Raw genomic sequence first — 16,879 nt, forward strand, 5'->3', positions numbered from 1 at the left:
TGGAGAAGACACACAGAGTAACTTGTCAATGTATTATACTCTAGTGAAACCCATTTGTAATTCACGTTCCAAAAGAAAAGATTTATGTGGGCACATTTTACAACTTTCCTCTGGATTATTTTTTCATGTGGGTGAGCACTTTACACTCAGTGTGAAGAGAAAAGATGCCAGCATAGAAGAAAGAGGGCATCTTGGTGTGAGTGAAGTTTGAATGAGAGGAAGTCTCAATACAGAATTAAGCTGGAAGTGCCCATGTGCCTTCTCGAATTATGAGCTGCCAAAGTGGCATTTTCTTTATCCATCCACTGACTAGTGTTAGTTCATATATTAGCTCCTCCTGGTCCTTAACTTCTCTCTGGAGGAAACTGGCCAGACATACCAGGAGACCCTGACGCATGATTTTGTGGGATGGATACAACACACTAGCCTCAGTGTGACCAAGATTGCTCTCCTCTTAGCTCCCCCATATTTACCTGACTCTCAGCCCAGTGCTCACTTTGCTAAACTGGAATCATACACTGAAAGGCTCATCGCAAACTGTTGAAGGCTCAGCTGTTTTGTAAAAGCTAATATTTGTTTTACATTCATGTTACTTATTTAAACACGTGTCTAGAGGCCCAAGCATTGCACCCTTTTAAAATAAATTTGACCGGTAAACAAATTCACAGGAGTCAGCTGGCAGTATTAACGCTTTGAACTCCCCAGCTCAAGGTCTCATGGCATGGAACACTGGAAACTAAAACTCCTGTTTCATTAAATGAAACTATTAATATATATTTGAAACATGTCAGTAAATTCGTTAGTATTTTTCAGTCGCAAATAGCACATATTTTCATTGTCTGGATGGTCCAAATCTTCAAATGATATGTTGCTAGACTATTTGTTCTGGACAAAATCTGAGATATTATTTGTTTATCTGGTATTTTGTTTTTATTGTTCTCATTGTGAATTTTGTTCGGTTATTTGGAAGTCATTTAGAAGCAAGCACATGGAGTTAATCAATAGGTATTATCTTTTTGATTAGGATGTATTAAAGTCAGTTAATATTCAAAATTTTGTGTGTCATGTTAATATTTCAGAATATTCATGATGCTCTTTATTTTTGAAGTATCTTTTCGTCTAGTGAGTTTTGCTTTAAATTTAATTTAGTTTAATCCTCCTATTAATTGTTCAGAAAGTCAAATATCTCTAGGAGGTATATAACTTGGCTCAGAATATGGAAAAGAAACTTTTGGGTAAAAAAGAGATTTAAAATAGACATTATGAAAATTATAAACCCCCCACCCCAACCCCACTTTCAAGCAAGAATTATAGCAGAGGCAGGAAAAACTAAGATATCTCAAGGTGAAAGAAAAAGATTACTGGATCTAAGTAAGGCAGGAACCATGATCAAATAAAATTATGTTTTGAAAAAAAATTCTAAATACTTTATTCCGGAAATGTACACTTGTAATTCACATTTAATGTTTTTGATTCCTTTCAGCAATTTTACCCGAAATAAACTGACGATTTTGTCTAGGAAACATTTTCGTCACCTTGACTTGTCTGAGCTGTAAGTAATAATTTTGTATGGCATTTGCGGAAAATAATTTCAAAGGGAAGTGTAATTAAGTATTTTTAAAAATAAGCGATGCTGCAAATCTATTTTTATATCAAAATTTGAAAATGAGTTGAAAAACGATTTCTTAATTGTGGGCTACTTCTTTTTATTCCTTCACTAGAGTATGATTCAGCAGTAAAAAAAATAGAAATCTCAATAGTAATGTATCATTTATGATGAGTTTAAATGTTTTTACATAAAGGACTTGTTTTCTAAAGGAGAGGAAAAGATAAGGGTTTTGTGTGAAAAGTATGGCTACACATCTCATAGCATTGGTTTGGTTTTTGTTCTGTCCAGGGCCTAATGGAGAGCAAATGCATTCAAGGAGGAAATATTAATACCAGTGGGCAAAGCCAGCACGCACTGTTGGTTTATGCTCCAAATGACAGTGCCCACTGGCCCTTAATGAACACTGGAGTAGAGACAACCCTCTCCCTACCCACCTATCTTTGTGAGATTTCCTACAGGGTCGGTCACTGCATTCAGGATTTATCCTCATGCCTAAATCCCTTTTGTTGTAAAACAATAAGAAAAACAAAGAAATTTATTGATCTTTGATAGCCAGCATTTCCAAGTGTGCTGAATTCTTATTCATTTGTTTATTTGGCTTTGCCAGTTCTTTCAGTTGGGATCTTTTAGTTCTGGCATGTGGGATGTAGTTGCCTGATGAGGGATTGAACCCGGGCATTGGGAGCTCAGAGTCTTAGCCACTGGACCGCCAGAGAAGTCCTCTTAATTCTTGTGCTGTCACTGTGAAGCAAATATAAACTGTTGACATTCCTACGCAAAGAACCCTAAAGCCCAGGATGTGTGTGTCAGAAATGAGCAAAGGTGGACCAGGTCTTTGAGTACTAGGCAATACCTTTTTCTTAACCTATATGTGGCCTGGGATGTAGGGTCCACCTCTAATTCACAAAGAAATTGTGCAGATTAGAAGATGCCACTAGTAGAGCAATGCCAAGTTAATGAGTTAGGTAATAAAGAGAGTTACGTGGTGGCAACTCTTTTGGAATAAACATAATCCAGAAGGTGGCAACACTGGTTTTCTAACCCACCAAGAGTTTAGTTGAGGGTTAACTGAGGCTTCTGTTGGCCTATTTTAGCAATGAAGCCTATGCATGCGTGCTCAGTCGTGTCCAGCTCTTTACGACCCCATGGACTGTAGCTCACCAGGCTCCTCTGTCTCTGGAATTCTCCAAGCAAGAATACTTTAGTGGGTTGCCGTTTCCTTTTCCAGGGGATCTTCCCAACCGAAGGATTTATCTTGGGACTCCTGCATTGCAGGTGGATTCTTTATATCTGAGCCATTTGAGTTAGGTTCTAACTTAGGGCTGGGCATACAAAGCTTAAGGAAGACATGTGAAGTAGAGTAAGCTACTTAGTATAAAAATTTTGAGCATCACTGCACAGACTTTTTGTGATGGGTTAAAAATTGGATTCTGGTTTCATTTTCACATGTCTCAATATTCTCCCTGTAGCATATTTGATCAAGTCACTCAACAAATGTTAACTGTGTGCCTGTTACAAATCAAACTAACATGACATTAGGCCATGGGGATGTAAGGAGAAAGGTTTGTGCATTCCAGGACTCTGCTATCCAGTGGAAGAGGTAGAAGCCTAAACAGATTAAGTCTAACCTGCTCTAACCATCACTGCAAAAGAAGTCTGCTCAGCGTGTGAGAGGAAGAAGCCAGCTGTCTGCCTGTGCTGTGTGGTCGGATGAACACTGGTGTATTTATAATTGAAGATCCCTTTGCTTCTTTATTCCTTCTTAGTTTTTCATGGATTCAAAACACCAGGAAACAACTTAGTTAGAGTTTAAACATTGTGGATTCAAAGGCATATTCCATACCCAGTAGTGTCAATTCTTATTTTGGTGTTGGAGGGATATTTGGAGGCTGTCAAGCCAACACAAATTAAATTAATATGCCTTGACCACATTTTCCCCAAAGAAACTCCTGGAAAAGTCTCCAGGGATTCCCTGAGATTCTTAGAATCCAACCAGAAAACCACAGGAGTAAATGATGTTGCAAAGCCCAGGTCCTGTCCTCAAGGAAATCTCAAGTATTGTGGTTAATGCCAGGCAGAGTCTACATAATGATTTTAAATGGCCTCATTTAAAGGCTCATTTCCATAAATGGAAGTCATCTTAAATAGGCCACTGAGTATTATAAAAAAGCATTTAAAGATTTTTTTCTTGTGGTTTTTATTTTCCTCTTGACTACTTCCTCCTTTACCAATCACAGGCCACAGGAGTCCGAGGCAGCATGTCTGAATGGTGGCTTTCTCTGTGGACACCCTCTGACAGGGGCTAAGTAGCTCAGCCTGTAGCTCAGTTGCCCTTGCTCTCAGAAAACCTGAGGTTGGGATGGGTGCACGTGCGTGTGTATGTGTCTGTGTGTTTTTCTGTGTGTGTGTGTATGTGTGTGAGAGAGAGAAAGATAGAAAGAGAAAGACAGAGAGAGAGAGAGAGAGAGAGAGAAAGATGTCCGAGAGCTTCCTTCCAGGTTCCATCAGTCACATTCACTCCAATTTGACTTTCTTGCACCAGTCAAACTGGACTGTGATCATGTCATTTGGAAAGCCGGGAGTATACCCTCCTGGCACTCACACTTTTGTCTTGTATTCATAATCTCATTTTTAGATCAGATAAAATTGCTCTGTCCTCCACTGAAGTTTGAACTTATTAAGTGGTAACACTTGAATCTCTAACCTGGTTAAAAGTCAGTATGTTGATGTTCCTGAAAACTTAACGTTGGCTTCTTCCCTTAAGATCTTCAAAACAGTGTAATAACTCTGATAAATTTGTCATGGCATCTTATTTTTCTCCATCTTATGAGACATTGTTTTCTGTACTACATTATGGTTATTTCTATTCCTATCTTGTTTCCCTATGGGTCTGAAAGGTCTTATATCACTTTGCATCCTTTAGCCTCTATGGAGGTGTTTACACATAGCAGAAGATCAGTGTTCAATTAATGAGTGAATAATAAGTAGTTATACTATAAAGATGGGTGTGTCTTCCACAGATTGCCAGATGGAAGGAATTCATAATGTTATTAGTGCTTTGTTAGACACTTTTATAGCTAAAACTGAGAAAGAGAAGGCTGATTGAATTTCATTTTTGTTCCATGTAGAATCCTGGTGGGCAACCCATTTACATGCTCCTGTGACATTATGTGGATCAAGACTCTTCAAGAGACTAAACCTAGTCCAGAAACTCAGGATTTGTACTGTCTGGATGAAAACAGCAAGAATATTTCACTGGCAAACCTGCAGATACCCCATTGTGGTAATATACCTTTAAATCAATGAGTTCTATTTGCTATTAATTATCTAATTGCCATTGTGTGATAGAGAGACCATTACCCAGATTTTGTATATATGCTGTGGATGTCTCTACTGGGTTGGGCCATGTTTATGTACAGTAGCTGAGAGCAGCTTTGCTGAGCATTCTTTGCAAGTAGAGTATTAATGATCAGTGGATGATTTTAAGCATGCAGAAAAAGTGTACACTGTTTATTCCTTTGTTTCTTTGTTCATTTTTCTGTCCATCCATCCATCCATCCAAAAAGTATCTGCTGAGAGTGTGGTACTTCACTAGCCATATATATTTGGTTGGCACCCAGGCTATGTAGAGCAGGGGTCCCCAACCCTTGGGACTGTGGACTGCACAATTAGAAACCAGACTGCACAGCAGGAGGTGGGCGTTGGGCGAGTGGTCAGTGCTCCATCTGCTGCTCCCCATTGCTCCCCATCACTCTGGCATTACTGCCAGAACCCCCCTCCCCACAACCTCACTCTGTGGAAAAATTGTCTTCCATGAGAGTGATCCCCGGTACCAAAAGTGTTGGGTACTACTGATGTAGAGGAAGGATCCCAGGGGATAATGTGTCCTGGCAGCATGAGAACATACAATTCAATATAGAACATTCCCTTAAACTTGTCTTGGTCCCAGATGTCAGTGTCTCTTGGTGGGGTGCCACAAATGTGCCCTTAAACATGCTTTCTCCCATGTCTGGATTTACAGTCTCCTTTAGTCTTGTCCCCCATTTCTCTCCCCAGCATTTGTACTTCCAGAATTTAAAAGGGCACCATATCATAAAATAGCTCTGTGAGTGCCAGTGTGTTTACAAGAAAGGAAAATCCAAGGGTTCTGGTTAGGATTTTACTGCCGAGGGCTCTAAGGACATATCTCTGCAGTACCCACATATGCATATTATTCCTCTGTTGAAATTTTAATCAGTCAACCAGTTAATCAGTTCACAGTTAAATGTGATCTTCTGGCCCAGTGGCTGGTGACACAGCAGACTGTCATGTAGCACCTGGTTCTTGTCCAAGGGGAATCTGTGTATTAACCATAAACTTTCAAGTCTTCATTTTCAGAGGAGTCTATTGTTTGGAGTCAATTTTTATTTAAGGAAAATATAGCTGCTGCTCATTTTTAATGAGAACACAATAAAGGAACGATAAGCATTTGTTTCTTCCCCCGAGGAGTCTTAGAAGACAGCAGTTACCCTTTCCCCAGATTTGTGTTGTAACGAGGGCCCTTTGATTTCACAATGGGGAATAAAGCTTTGTCCCTTGTCAACTTCTCTCAGCTTTCTTTATTAGCCAGTACTTTAAAAAAAAGCTTTTAATATCTATCTTTTCCTGATAACTGTTCTCTATTCTGGTATAAATTTGTACCACTGAGAGAAATCGCCTAGAGGGGCAAGAAATTGAATGTTGAGTCACCTGGCCACTTGGCTGGCTCCCAAGTCCCCACGGCTATTGTGGCCACACTTTCAGCAACCACCGAGAGGGGAAAGAGAAAGCATCTGACTCCTGCTCTGATTTCACAAAAGGCTCTTAATAGACGTCTGCTTTGCCCTTGCCTGAAACCAATTCTTTTTTTTTTTTTTTTAACTTTTGACCATATTGTCTTGAGAACATTCCTATAATACACCCACCTAATGTGTTGTTGATAGACCATTGTGATTGGGGTAGGGGAGGGATAGGAGTGAACTGGTTCTAATGTTTCCTGACCAATTTGTCAATTTTTAATATTTTTGAATTTGTTTCCTACAAATTAGTCAATGAACTCTGTGTACAAGAGTGAGGCCTTGAATCCACTGCTAGAGGGCATGTGTTTGGTTGATTGATTAGGACTGAATGATTACTTTTATGGTCATATTCAAAATTAATTTCAGTGTCAACAATGCTTTTCATAAAGCAACATTAGAAAAGAGGAACTGACAGACTTTTTTGTATGTGTTCTTAAGCTGTTATGCTCTTTCTCTGCTGATTTTTACTTTCTTTCCAAAGGTTTTTTTCTTATAATTGCACAAATACTATTAATACAAATTTTTGCAAAAATAATTTCCTACATTTGCATATTAAACTTGTCTTATGCTTGTTTGTGATCATTCAGATCAGTAATCATAGATCTATCATATCTTTTAAATCCTCGTCCGCTGTTCATGGTAGAATATATCTTGATTATGTTAAATTTTCCATATTGATGGGCATTTCCCATCTTATTACAAAACTATTTCAACAAGTATCCTCATACATAATCTTTCTACATACATACAGATGCAAAGGCTTTTTAGAGTACATAGTAGGAAACAGAATTTTTGGTTAATATGGTTTGTACATTGAAAAGTGATTACCAATTTATAGCCACCCTAGCAAAGTGTACCTTATAGCAAGCTTCTTATTTTTTGTATCTCTAAAAAAATGGTATGTCATTACTTTTTAGTTTTAATTTTCCTGATTGCTATTGAGTATCTTCTGTTTTTTGGACATTGCAATTATTCTTCATTGAATTGCCTACTTATATCTTGCCTATTTTTCTATAAGATTATTCCTTTTCCTTCCACTGATACTGGTCATTGTTTTATTTTTCTTAATTGTTTGAAAGTTATAAATTGTTCCCCTATAAATTATATAAGGCCAAAATATTTATCACACATATTTAAACATATTTTCTGTAAGTATCCAGAAAGAATACCCAACAAGATGAGAAAAGATGCTTTTACTTCCCTGTACTTTCACCTCCCTTCTCTCAGATTGTTATTATGTGAGATTTTATTTTTAGATTGTTACTTGATGTTTTTGAGGATTTACTATTTCTTTGTATGTCCTGGAATTTTGTTCCACTACTTCCTCTTGGAGTGGTTTTTCTTTTTGCTGGAGTGTATCTTCTAATATTTCTTTCAGATAAATTAAAAAAAAAATCTTCATGTTCTTGCCCAGTGGAAAATCAGCCTGTATTTTTTCTTCTCATTGGAATTGACTGAGTGTAAAATTCTAGACTCAAGATAACTTCCTCAGATTTTTGCAGATATCACCACGTTTTCCCTGTGTTCAGTATTGCTGATGAGAAGCCCAAGGCCAGCCTGATGCTTCTTTCTTGATAGGTAGCCCATGCTTTTCTTTTTTCTCTAGAATCTTCTAGGATTTTCTCCTTATCCATGTTATTCTTAAATGTGACTACAGTGTAACTAGGCATGTGTGTGTGTATTTAAAATTTTATTTTGTTTGACATTCAGTGTACTTTTTCAGTGTGAGTATTCACATCTTCAGTCCTGGAAGAATTTTCTAATTTATTTAGATGGTTATTTACACTTCTGGCTTCTCTCTCCATACCTCTCACTCTTTCTATAATACTTTCCATCTGCTGGTTCTTTTGTGCTGCATAATGGGGGCCTGTTTACTCACTACTTTGCCCTTCAGCTATTTCTCCAGCTACTGAATTTTTCCTTCTGCCAATCAATTTTTAATTTCTGAAATCTCTAGTGATGCTTTTTTTTTTTTTTAATGATTGAAACACCCTTTTCCATATAGTGTTTCATCTTATCTCTAGGGTATCCTCAGTACCTAGCATGACTGATTTTCTCTTGTAAACTTCCCGTAGTCATTGCTTCTACCTGGGGGCAGCTGCAGCAATTGTTGGATGCTGTGCCTGAGGTGGGAGGGCCAGGGTGGGATGAGGAAAGCTTATTCCTCTTGTCACTTCTTCTTGTTTTCTTAACCAATAACCCCGTGGCTTGGTGGAGGGGAGGCCCCACTGTGCCCTGCAGTCCACCTCCAGTCTCAGGTCAGCACAGCAGTCTCCCTGTTTTGTTGCAGTACATACTCGTGTCTGTTTCGAACTGTGCTGTTTTTCTTTAATTTCATTTCCCTACTTTCTTTTGTTCAGCAGTTTCTCATAGTTCTTATACAGCAATACAATGGCTTCTTATTTTCCAATATGATTGTTTATTAAAAAAAATTGATGTAATTTCTAGAGATTTGAGAGGGAGAAACTGACGTCTGGGGCTTAGTCACGTATTAATTTTCCTCACAACAGTTTCCCAACTTTGATTCTTTAGGAGAAGTTAGATTGAGCATCAGATTATTCTAGATTGTTGGATTTAAATTCTGTCTCTGAAATTCCATGTTGGATAATATCCTCAAGTCTTCAAGTCTTATTTAAAACATGGATTAATGGTCAGTTGGGTTTTCTTTTAGGTCTCACCCTCAGCAAACATTTAAAACATATCTATATATCTATTGTGTTTAAGTCACAGATTAAACACAATGGATGGAGTTTATCTTATTGCCACTTTTTTTTTTTAATGAAACTTGTTAGCTAACTCTAAGAGTAACTCACAGGAGTATGGACTTATGTATTTCATCATTGTAAACCCAAAAATTTGCTAGTAACTATGGCCATTGCATTTGGTTTGCAACTGGTAATACTTTAATTTCAATAAAAAAGAGCTATTGGGATTTAATTTCTTTGTAAGGTGGGCTTTCTTTAAAAACTTCCCCTTTTAGTATTGCGTTATGTAAGCATTGAGGAGAGTAAAAAGTTGGCTTAAAGCTCAATATTCAGAAAACTAAGATCATGGCAGCCGGTCCCATCACTTCATGGCAAATAGATGGGGAAACAGTGGAAACAGTGGCTGACTTTATTTTGGGGGGCTCCAAAATCATTGCAGATGGTGACTGCAGCCATGAAATTAAAAGACGCTTGCTCCTTGGAAGGAAAGTTATGACCAACCTAGACAGCATATTTAAAAACAGAGACATTGCTTTGTCAACAAAGGTCCGTCTAGTCAAGGCTGTGGTTTTTACAGTGGTCTTGTATGGATGTGAGAGTTGGACTTTAAAGGAAGCTGAGCACAGAAGAATTGATGCTTTTGAACTGTGGTGTTGGAGAAGACTCTTGAGAGACCTTTGGACTGCAAAGAGATCCAACTAGTCCATCCTAAAGGAGATCAGTCCTGGGTGTTCATTGGAAAGACTGATGTTGAAGCTGAAACTCCAATACTTTGGCCACCTGATGCGAAGAGCTGACACATTGGAAAAGACCCTGATGCTAGTAAAGATTGAGGGCAGGAGGCGAAGGGGATGACAGAGGATGAGTTGGTTAGATGGCATCACCGGCTCAATGGACATGAATTTGGGCAAGCTCGGGGAGTTGGTGATGGACAGGGAGGCCTGGCGTGCTGTGGTTCATGGGGTTGCAAAGAGTCGGACATGACTGAGCGACTGGACTGAACTGAACTGTGTAAGCATTATATGATGAACAAATTCTCTACATTTTAAAAATATTTATTAATTTATTTTTGGTTGTGCTGGGTCCTTGTTGCTGCATGAGGGCTTTTTCTGTAGTTGTTGCCAGCGAGGGCTACTCCGCGTTGCAGTTCATGGGCTTCTCATGGTGGTAGCTTCTCTTGTTGCAAAGCACAAGCTCTAGGTGCACGGACTTCGTTAGTTGTGGTTCATGGGCCCTAGAACTCTGGCTTAGCAGTGAATGGGCTTAGTTGCCCTGCAGAATGCGGGATCTTAGTTCCCGGACCAGGGATTGGACCTGTGTCCCTGCCTTGGCAGGCACACTCTCAACCACTGGACCACCAGGTAAGTCCCCAAATTCGCTCCACTTAATAAGCAAAAACACATCCTCCATGGTGCCTGATGTATCCCTTGAATATAACAGTCACTTGATTAATGTTTTCTGAATTGATCAATTAATAAATGCATGAACTGCATTATATTAATGATCAGATTGGACTAGATATTTTATATAATGTCCAAGATATGTCAGTTAAGTAGAGATGAGTTAAACATTTATATTTTTCCAGCCAAATTGTTTCATATTTTAGCACTTTGCAGTTCCCATTGAAATGTTTGTCATTTTTGCATTTTGAAAGAATATCCTTTCTTCTTTCTCCTCTGCCCTTAGTGATTGAATGAGCTCAGTAGGCAAGGCTGGGAAGTTGAACTGCACAGTTCCCATTCCCATTCACAGCACAGTTGAAATGTCTCACAATATTTTTCTAACAGCCCCTCCTGCCGTGAATTACTGTAAATTTATTCATGCTGTGAAACATGTTGTGGTCTGTTTCTCCACCAAGTCCCTTTTAACCTTAGGAAAACTATTAATTACAAGGCAACAAAACATATTCATGTAAAATTTCCACATTAATCAGAAAAAAGGGGGTATTATGAGCAGTAGTTCTGAAGACAGAAACTGAATCACACAAGTGCTAGTGAAGAATGGTTCTTTTTCCAGACTGTGCTGATTTATTACTCCACATAGAAGTGTTCCCACTACTTCTTTTAGTGTTTTTCAATGACATTATTTATAACAGTATATATTCTAAATTCTTGTACTTAGTTCCTATGCATTTGGTTGATCTTTAGTGATTAGTTTTGCCGTACAAACCTTTTGGTCTTTTCCCCTGGTTGGATGGAATTCTTATAAAACAGTGTACTTTGTACTTTAATTTTTTTGTACTGTAATTATGATCTAAATTTCTGGAAGAGAGTGTCTTTTGGAGGTGTTACTAGTGGATGAAATGCTTGGTTCTGAGCAGGCAACAAATGTATTTAAAAGGCAGTTTTCTTTTGGGTCAAATCCCTCAATCTGTTTTACTGGTAGCTAGTTACCATAGAACATGCTGGCCCCACAGTGAATTGTTGTTCACTCGCTCAGTCATGTCCGACACTTTGTGACCACATGGACTGCAGTATACCAGGCTTCCTTGTCCATCACCAACTCCTGGAGCTTGCTCAAACTTATGTCCATCGAGTTAGTGATGCCATCCAACCATCTCATCCTCTGTCGTCCCCTTCTCCTCCTGCCTTCAATCTTTCCCAGCATCAGGGTCTTTTCTAATGAGTCAGCTCTTTGCATCAGGTGACCAAAGTATTGGAGCTCCAGCTTCAGCATCAGTTCTTCCAATGAATATTCAGGACTGGTTTTCTTTAGGATTGACTGGTTTGATCTCCTTGCAGTCCAAGGGACTCTCAAGAGTCTTCTTCAACATTACAGTTCAAAAGCATCAATTCTTTGGTGCTCAGCCTTCTTTATGGTTCATCTTTCACATCCATACATGACTACTGGAAAAACCATAGCTTTGACTATATAGACCTTTGTCGGCAATGTAATATCTCTGCTTTTTAATATGCTGTCTAGGTTGGTCATAGCTTTTCTTCCAAGGAGCAAGCATCTTGTAATTTCATGGCCGCAGTCACCATCTGCAGTGATTTTGGAGCGCAAGAAAGTAAAAGTCTGTCACTGTTTTCATTTTTTCTCACCTATTTGCCACGAAGTGATGGGCTGGATGCCATGATCTTCGTTTTTTGCATGTTGAGTTTTCAGCCAGCTTTTTCACTCTCCTCTTTCACCTTCATCAATAGGCTCTTTAGTTCCTCTTCACTTTATGCCATAAGGGTGGTGTCATTTGCATATCTGAGGCTATTGACATTTCTCCTGGCAGTCTTGATTCCAGCTTGTGCTTCATCTAGCCTGATATTTCACATGACGTACTCTGCATATATGTTAAATAACCATAGTGAATAAAAGCTGATAATTCCAGTTGAAGGTTGAATGTCTGTGCAGTTATTATATCAGATCAGATCAGATCAGTCGCTCAGTCGTGTCCAACTCTTTGCGACCCCATGAATCGCAGCACGCCAGGCCTCCCTGTCCATCATCAACTCTCAGAGTTCACTGAGACTCACGTCCATCGAGTCAGTGATGCCATCCAGCCATCTCATCCTCTGTTGTCCCCTTCTCCTCCTGCCCCCAATCCCTCCCAGCATCAGAGTCTTTTCCAATGAGTCAACTCTTCGCATGAGGTGGCCAAAGTACTGGAGTTTCAGCTTTAGCATCATTCCTTCCAAAGAACACCCAGGGCTGATCTCCTTCAGAATGGACTGGTTGGATCTCCTTGCAGTCCCAGGGACTCTCAAGAGTCTTCTCCAACACCACAGTTCAAAAGCATCAATTCTTCAGTGCTCAGCCTTCTTCACAGTCCAGCTCTCACATCCATACATGACCACAGGAAAAACCATAGCCTTGACTAGACGGACCTTTGTTGGCAAAGTAATGTCTCTGCTTTTGAACATGCTATCTAGGTTGGTTATAACTTTCCTTCCAAGGAGTAAGCGTCTTTTAATTTCATGGCTGCAGTCACCATCTGCAGTGATTTTGGAGCCCAGAAAAATAAAGTCTGACACTGTTTCTACTGTTTCCCCATCTATTTCCCATGAAGTGGTGGGACTGGATGCCATGATCTTTGTTTTCTGAATGTTGAGCTTTAAGCTGACCTTTTCACTTTCCACTTTCACTTTCATCAAGAGGCTTTTGAGTTCCTGTTCACTTTCTGCCATAAGGGTGGTGTCATCTGCGTATCTGAGGTTATTGATATTTCTCCCGGCAATCTTGATTCATTTGTGTTTCTTCCAGTCCAGCGTTTCTCATGATGTACTCTGCATATAAGTTAAATAAACAGGGTGACAATATACAGCCTTGATGAACTCCTTTTTCTATTTGGAACCAGTCTGTTGTTCCATGTCCAGTTCTAACTGTTGCTGACATCCTTAATAGTCCCATGGATTGAAATTAGGTTTGCCTTTGATTTTTTTCATTATGTATAATGGTAATTTCAGTTTTTCACTTTACCAACCTTTGGACTTTTAGTGTAGAGCCTCCCTATGATACATCAACAAAATATTATCTATGTTGTGAAAGGTTGGGTCACAGGTGTCCAGGAAGAGAGGCCTGTTTCCTTGAGGTAAACTGATGTTAATGATTTGTTTTTTGTTTACTTTTGTTTCCACTATAATTTATAATATGCATATTTCTTTAGCATATATGTATATACTCCTTTTTTTGTTTTAAACCAGGAAAACAGGTTGATAGTAATTCATATTTGTTAGCATTCACAGAAGATGAAATGCTATATTAATACTCCACGTATAATTTAGATTGGTAAACAACTTTATTTCCCTAGCATCTTAGCTAGGTTGATTTTTTTTTTTTTCTGAAAAACATTTACAAAGTCTAGTTTACTGCTTTCCTTCCTTTTATTAGAGACTGGTTTTTATCCACTAAAACACAGCAAGCCACACAGTGGACCGTTGCTTTTCTTTATCTTCTTAGAAGGCAAATAAAGTTGTTTTTTTAAGCTGTCAGCAGCTGTTCAGATTTTTGTTTTTAGAAGTTTTGTGGTTGCTGTCACTGTCATGACAGCTCACACAAGCCTAGAAACACAGCTTCCCATTTGAGCTTGGAAAGTCACTTTGCTAATTTTCTGTCATTTTTGCAACCAGGTGTAAAGCAGCCACTTCTAAATAGGTCAGGCTCATTTTGGCTTCATTCCTGGCAGTGATATATATATGTTTAGGGGACACAAAAATAGGAAGATACGCCAAGAAGATAGAAAGTGAGTGGAGAGAAGACAGAAAGCAGACAAAAATCATAATTTACTTGAATATTTGTATACCCAGGGAGTGATGATCTAATAAGAAATGAACAGAGCTCAGGCTCACTAAAATGAGGTGGAAAAGAACATAATCCAGACCTGCAGATGGATATTGAAATTAAAACCCAAACTTGACCCATCTCATTTATTGCAAAGTTGAGTTGATATTTCAAAAAGTTTAGAAGTTAGTTTTCCTCAATTATTAGGAATTGAGAATGCACATACTTTGAATTAGTGATCTAGTCAATATCATCAACTTTTAAGAAGTGTGCACCAGTATATGAAGCAGTGTCGATGGCTGTTGACCTGGATGTGGCTGGAAAGGATATACCAGCCAGCAGACCTCAGCAGAAAATCATCAGCTCTTCAGTGAAAAGGCTGACTCTCTTTAGATCTGTGCTTCCCAAGCTGCTTTAATGTGCACGTGAATCACCAGCAGTTCTTGTTAAAAAAAAAAAATGCTTCTTGGGACTTCCCTGGTGGTCCAGGGGTGAGGACTCCATGCTTCCATTGCAGGGGGCATGGGTCCAATCCCTGGTCAGGAAACTTAAATCCTGCCTGCCATGCAATGCAGCTCCCCCGCGAAACTTGCTTCCTTTCCAACAGGTATGAGTTGGGATCTGAGAGTCTACATTATAACAAACACCTTGTTCCATACACTATACTTTGAGTAGCAAGGGTTTAGACATGGGTCTTGGATTTTTGCTTGTACAACTATTTATTCTTTTTTTTTTCAATAATAGAACTATTTTATTAAACATATGAACTTACTGATTTTGTACAACACACATTTCTTTCTCTCCTCTGCCCCAGGAAGCCAGCGCTCTAGAACCCCATGTTTATAAAAACACACTTTGGCAGCTACTATGACAAGGTGAAAAAAGTGCAATTCTGAAAGTGACAACACATAACCGAAGTGGGGAACAGAAAAGGCAAAGCTGAGTGGGCCCAGGGCTGCTCCTCTTCTCTCAGGAGGAAACAATTTAAGAATAGAAACTCTTGAGCATTATTTAAGCAGTACTGCCCAACTCTCTTGGTAGCATCTCTGTTTCAATTCCATTTATCTTGATGTTGTAACTAACTAATCTGTTACTTCTTTAAGAAATTCTGCCCTGGTTTATATCCTTTTCAGTGACCCACATCCCTTTGAGCTTTAAAAACACAGAAGTCGCTCAGTCGTGTCTGACTCTTTGCGACCCCATGGATTGTAGCCCACCAGGCTCCTCGGTCCATGGGATTTTCCAGGCATGAATACTGGAGTGGGTTGCCGTTTCCTTCTCCGAACTAGCTTGAGTATCATCTAGCCCACCAAAGTTTCCCCACCCTACATTCTGTGCAACATCTAAGTTCTTGAGATGCTCTGTGTATGAAAAAAAAAAAAAAAACATCAAGATTAAAGAAGTAAAAAACTATAGAAAATTCTATAACTCTGATGTTCACTATTCACATTAGTATATTAAAAGCTAAGAAATCCTACTCTAAAAGAACCGTTTAACTTCCAGTGATCTTATAGTTTCCATGATTGTTTGAGTACATTTCATTTCTTTGTGATATCATGCTATGGCTTTGTTATTTTTATTTGAAGAAATTTGACAAAAGGTAAGATATGCACATGTTTAAATTCAGATGTACCAATTAAAGCTAAATATTCATATTAATGTTGGTAATAACAGTAATCTTGCTTGCTTGCTTAGTCGCTTAGTCCTGTCTGACTCTGTGACTCTTCGGATTATAGCCCAGGCTCCTCTGTTCATGAGATTTTTCTGGAAAATACTGGAGTGGATTGCCGTTTTCTCCTCCCGGGGATCTTCCCGACCCAGGAATCAAACCCACATCTATGTTTTCCACATTACATACAGGTTTCTTATCCACTGAGCCTTTGGGGAAGCCCAATAAGAGTAAATCAGTTCAGTTCAGCTGCTCAGTTGTGTCTGACTCTGCGACCCCATGGACTGCAGCACGCCAGGCCTCCCTGTCCATCATCAGCTCCTGGAGTTTACCCAAACTCATGCCCATTGAGTCAGTGATACCATCCAACCATCCCATTCTGTGTCATCCCCTTCTCCTCCTGCCTTCAATCTTTCCCAGAATCAGGGCCTTTTCAAATGAGTCAATTCTTTGCATCAGGTGGCCAAAGTATTGGAGTTTCAGCTTCAATATCAGTCTTTCCAGTGAATATTCAGGACTGATTTCCTTTAGGATGGACTGGTTGGATCTCTTTGCAGTCCAAGGGACTCTCATGAGTCTTCTCCAACACCACAGTTCAAAAACATCAATTCTTTGGTGCTCAGCTTTCTTTATAGTCCAACTCTCACATCCATACATGACTACTGAAAAACCATACCTTTGACTAGATGGACCTTTGTTGGCATAGTAATGTCTCTACTTTTTGATAAGATGTCTAGGTTTGTCGTAAATTTCCTTCCAAGGAGCAAGCATCTTTTAATTTCATGGCTTCAGTCACCATCTGCAGTGATTTTGGAGCCCAAAAAGGTAAAGTCTCTCACTGTTTCCATTATTTCCACATCTATTT

At 39.1% G+C, this 16,879-nt stretch overlaps 1 protein-coding gene across 11 annotated transcripts in view; it reads left to right on the top strand.

The window, feature by feature from the left end:
* The window catches only part of NTRK2 (neurotrophic receptor tyrosine kinase 2), a 408,111-nt gene that overhangs the window by 40,240 nt on the left and 350,992 nt on the right, over nucleotides 1-16,879 (top strand). For all 11 annotated transcript variants that reach the window (XM_086414414.1, XM_086414413.1, XM_086414416.1 and 8 more), the window contains 2 exons: nucleotides 1,484-1,552; nucleotides 4,738-4,892. In XM_086414414.1, coding sequence (XP_086270540.1) covers nucleotides 1,484-1,552; nucleotides 4,738-4,892 — 224 coding nt within the window. The remainder of the gene's footprint in view (nucleotides 1-1,483; nucleotides 1,553-4,737; nucleotides 4,893-16,879) is intronic.

This window comes from Bos grunniens, chromosome 8 (assembly GCF_055505025.1).
Source record: "Bos grunniens cultivar Pamir isolate PY7600 chromosome 8, Bosgru_T2T1.0, whole genome shotgun sequence".
NCBI classification, from domain to species: Eukaryota; Metazoa; Chordata; class Mammalia; order Artiodactyla; family Bovidae; genus Bos; species Bos grunniens.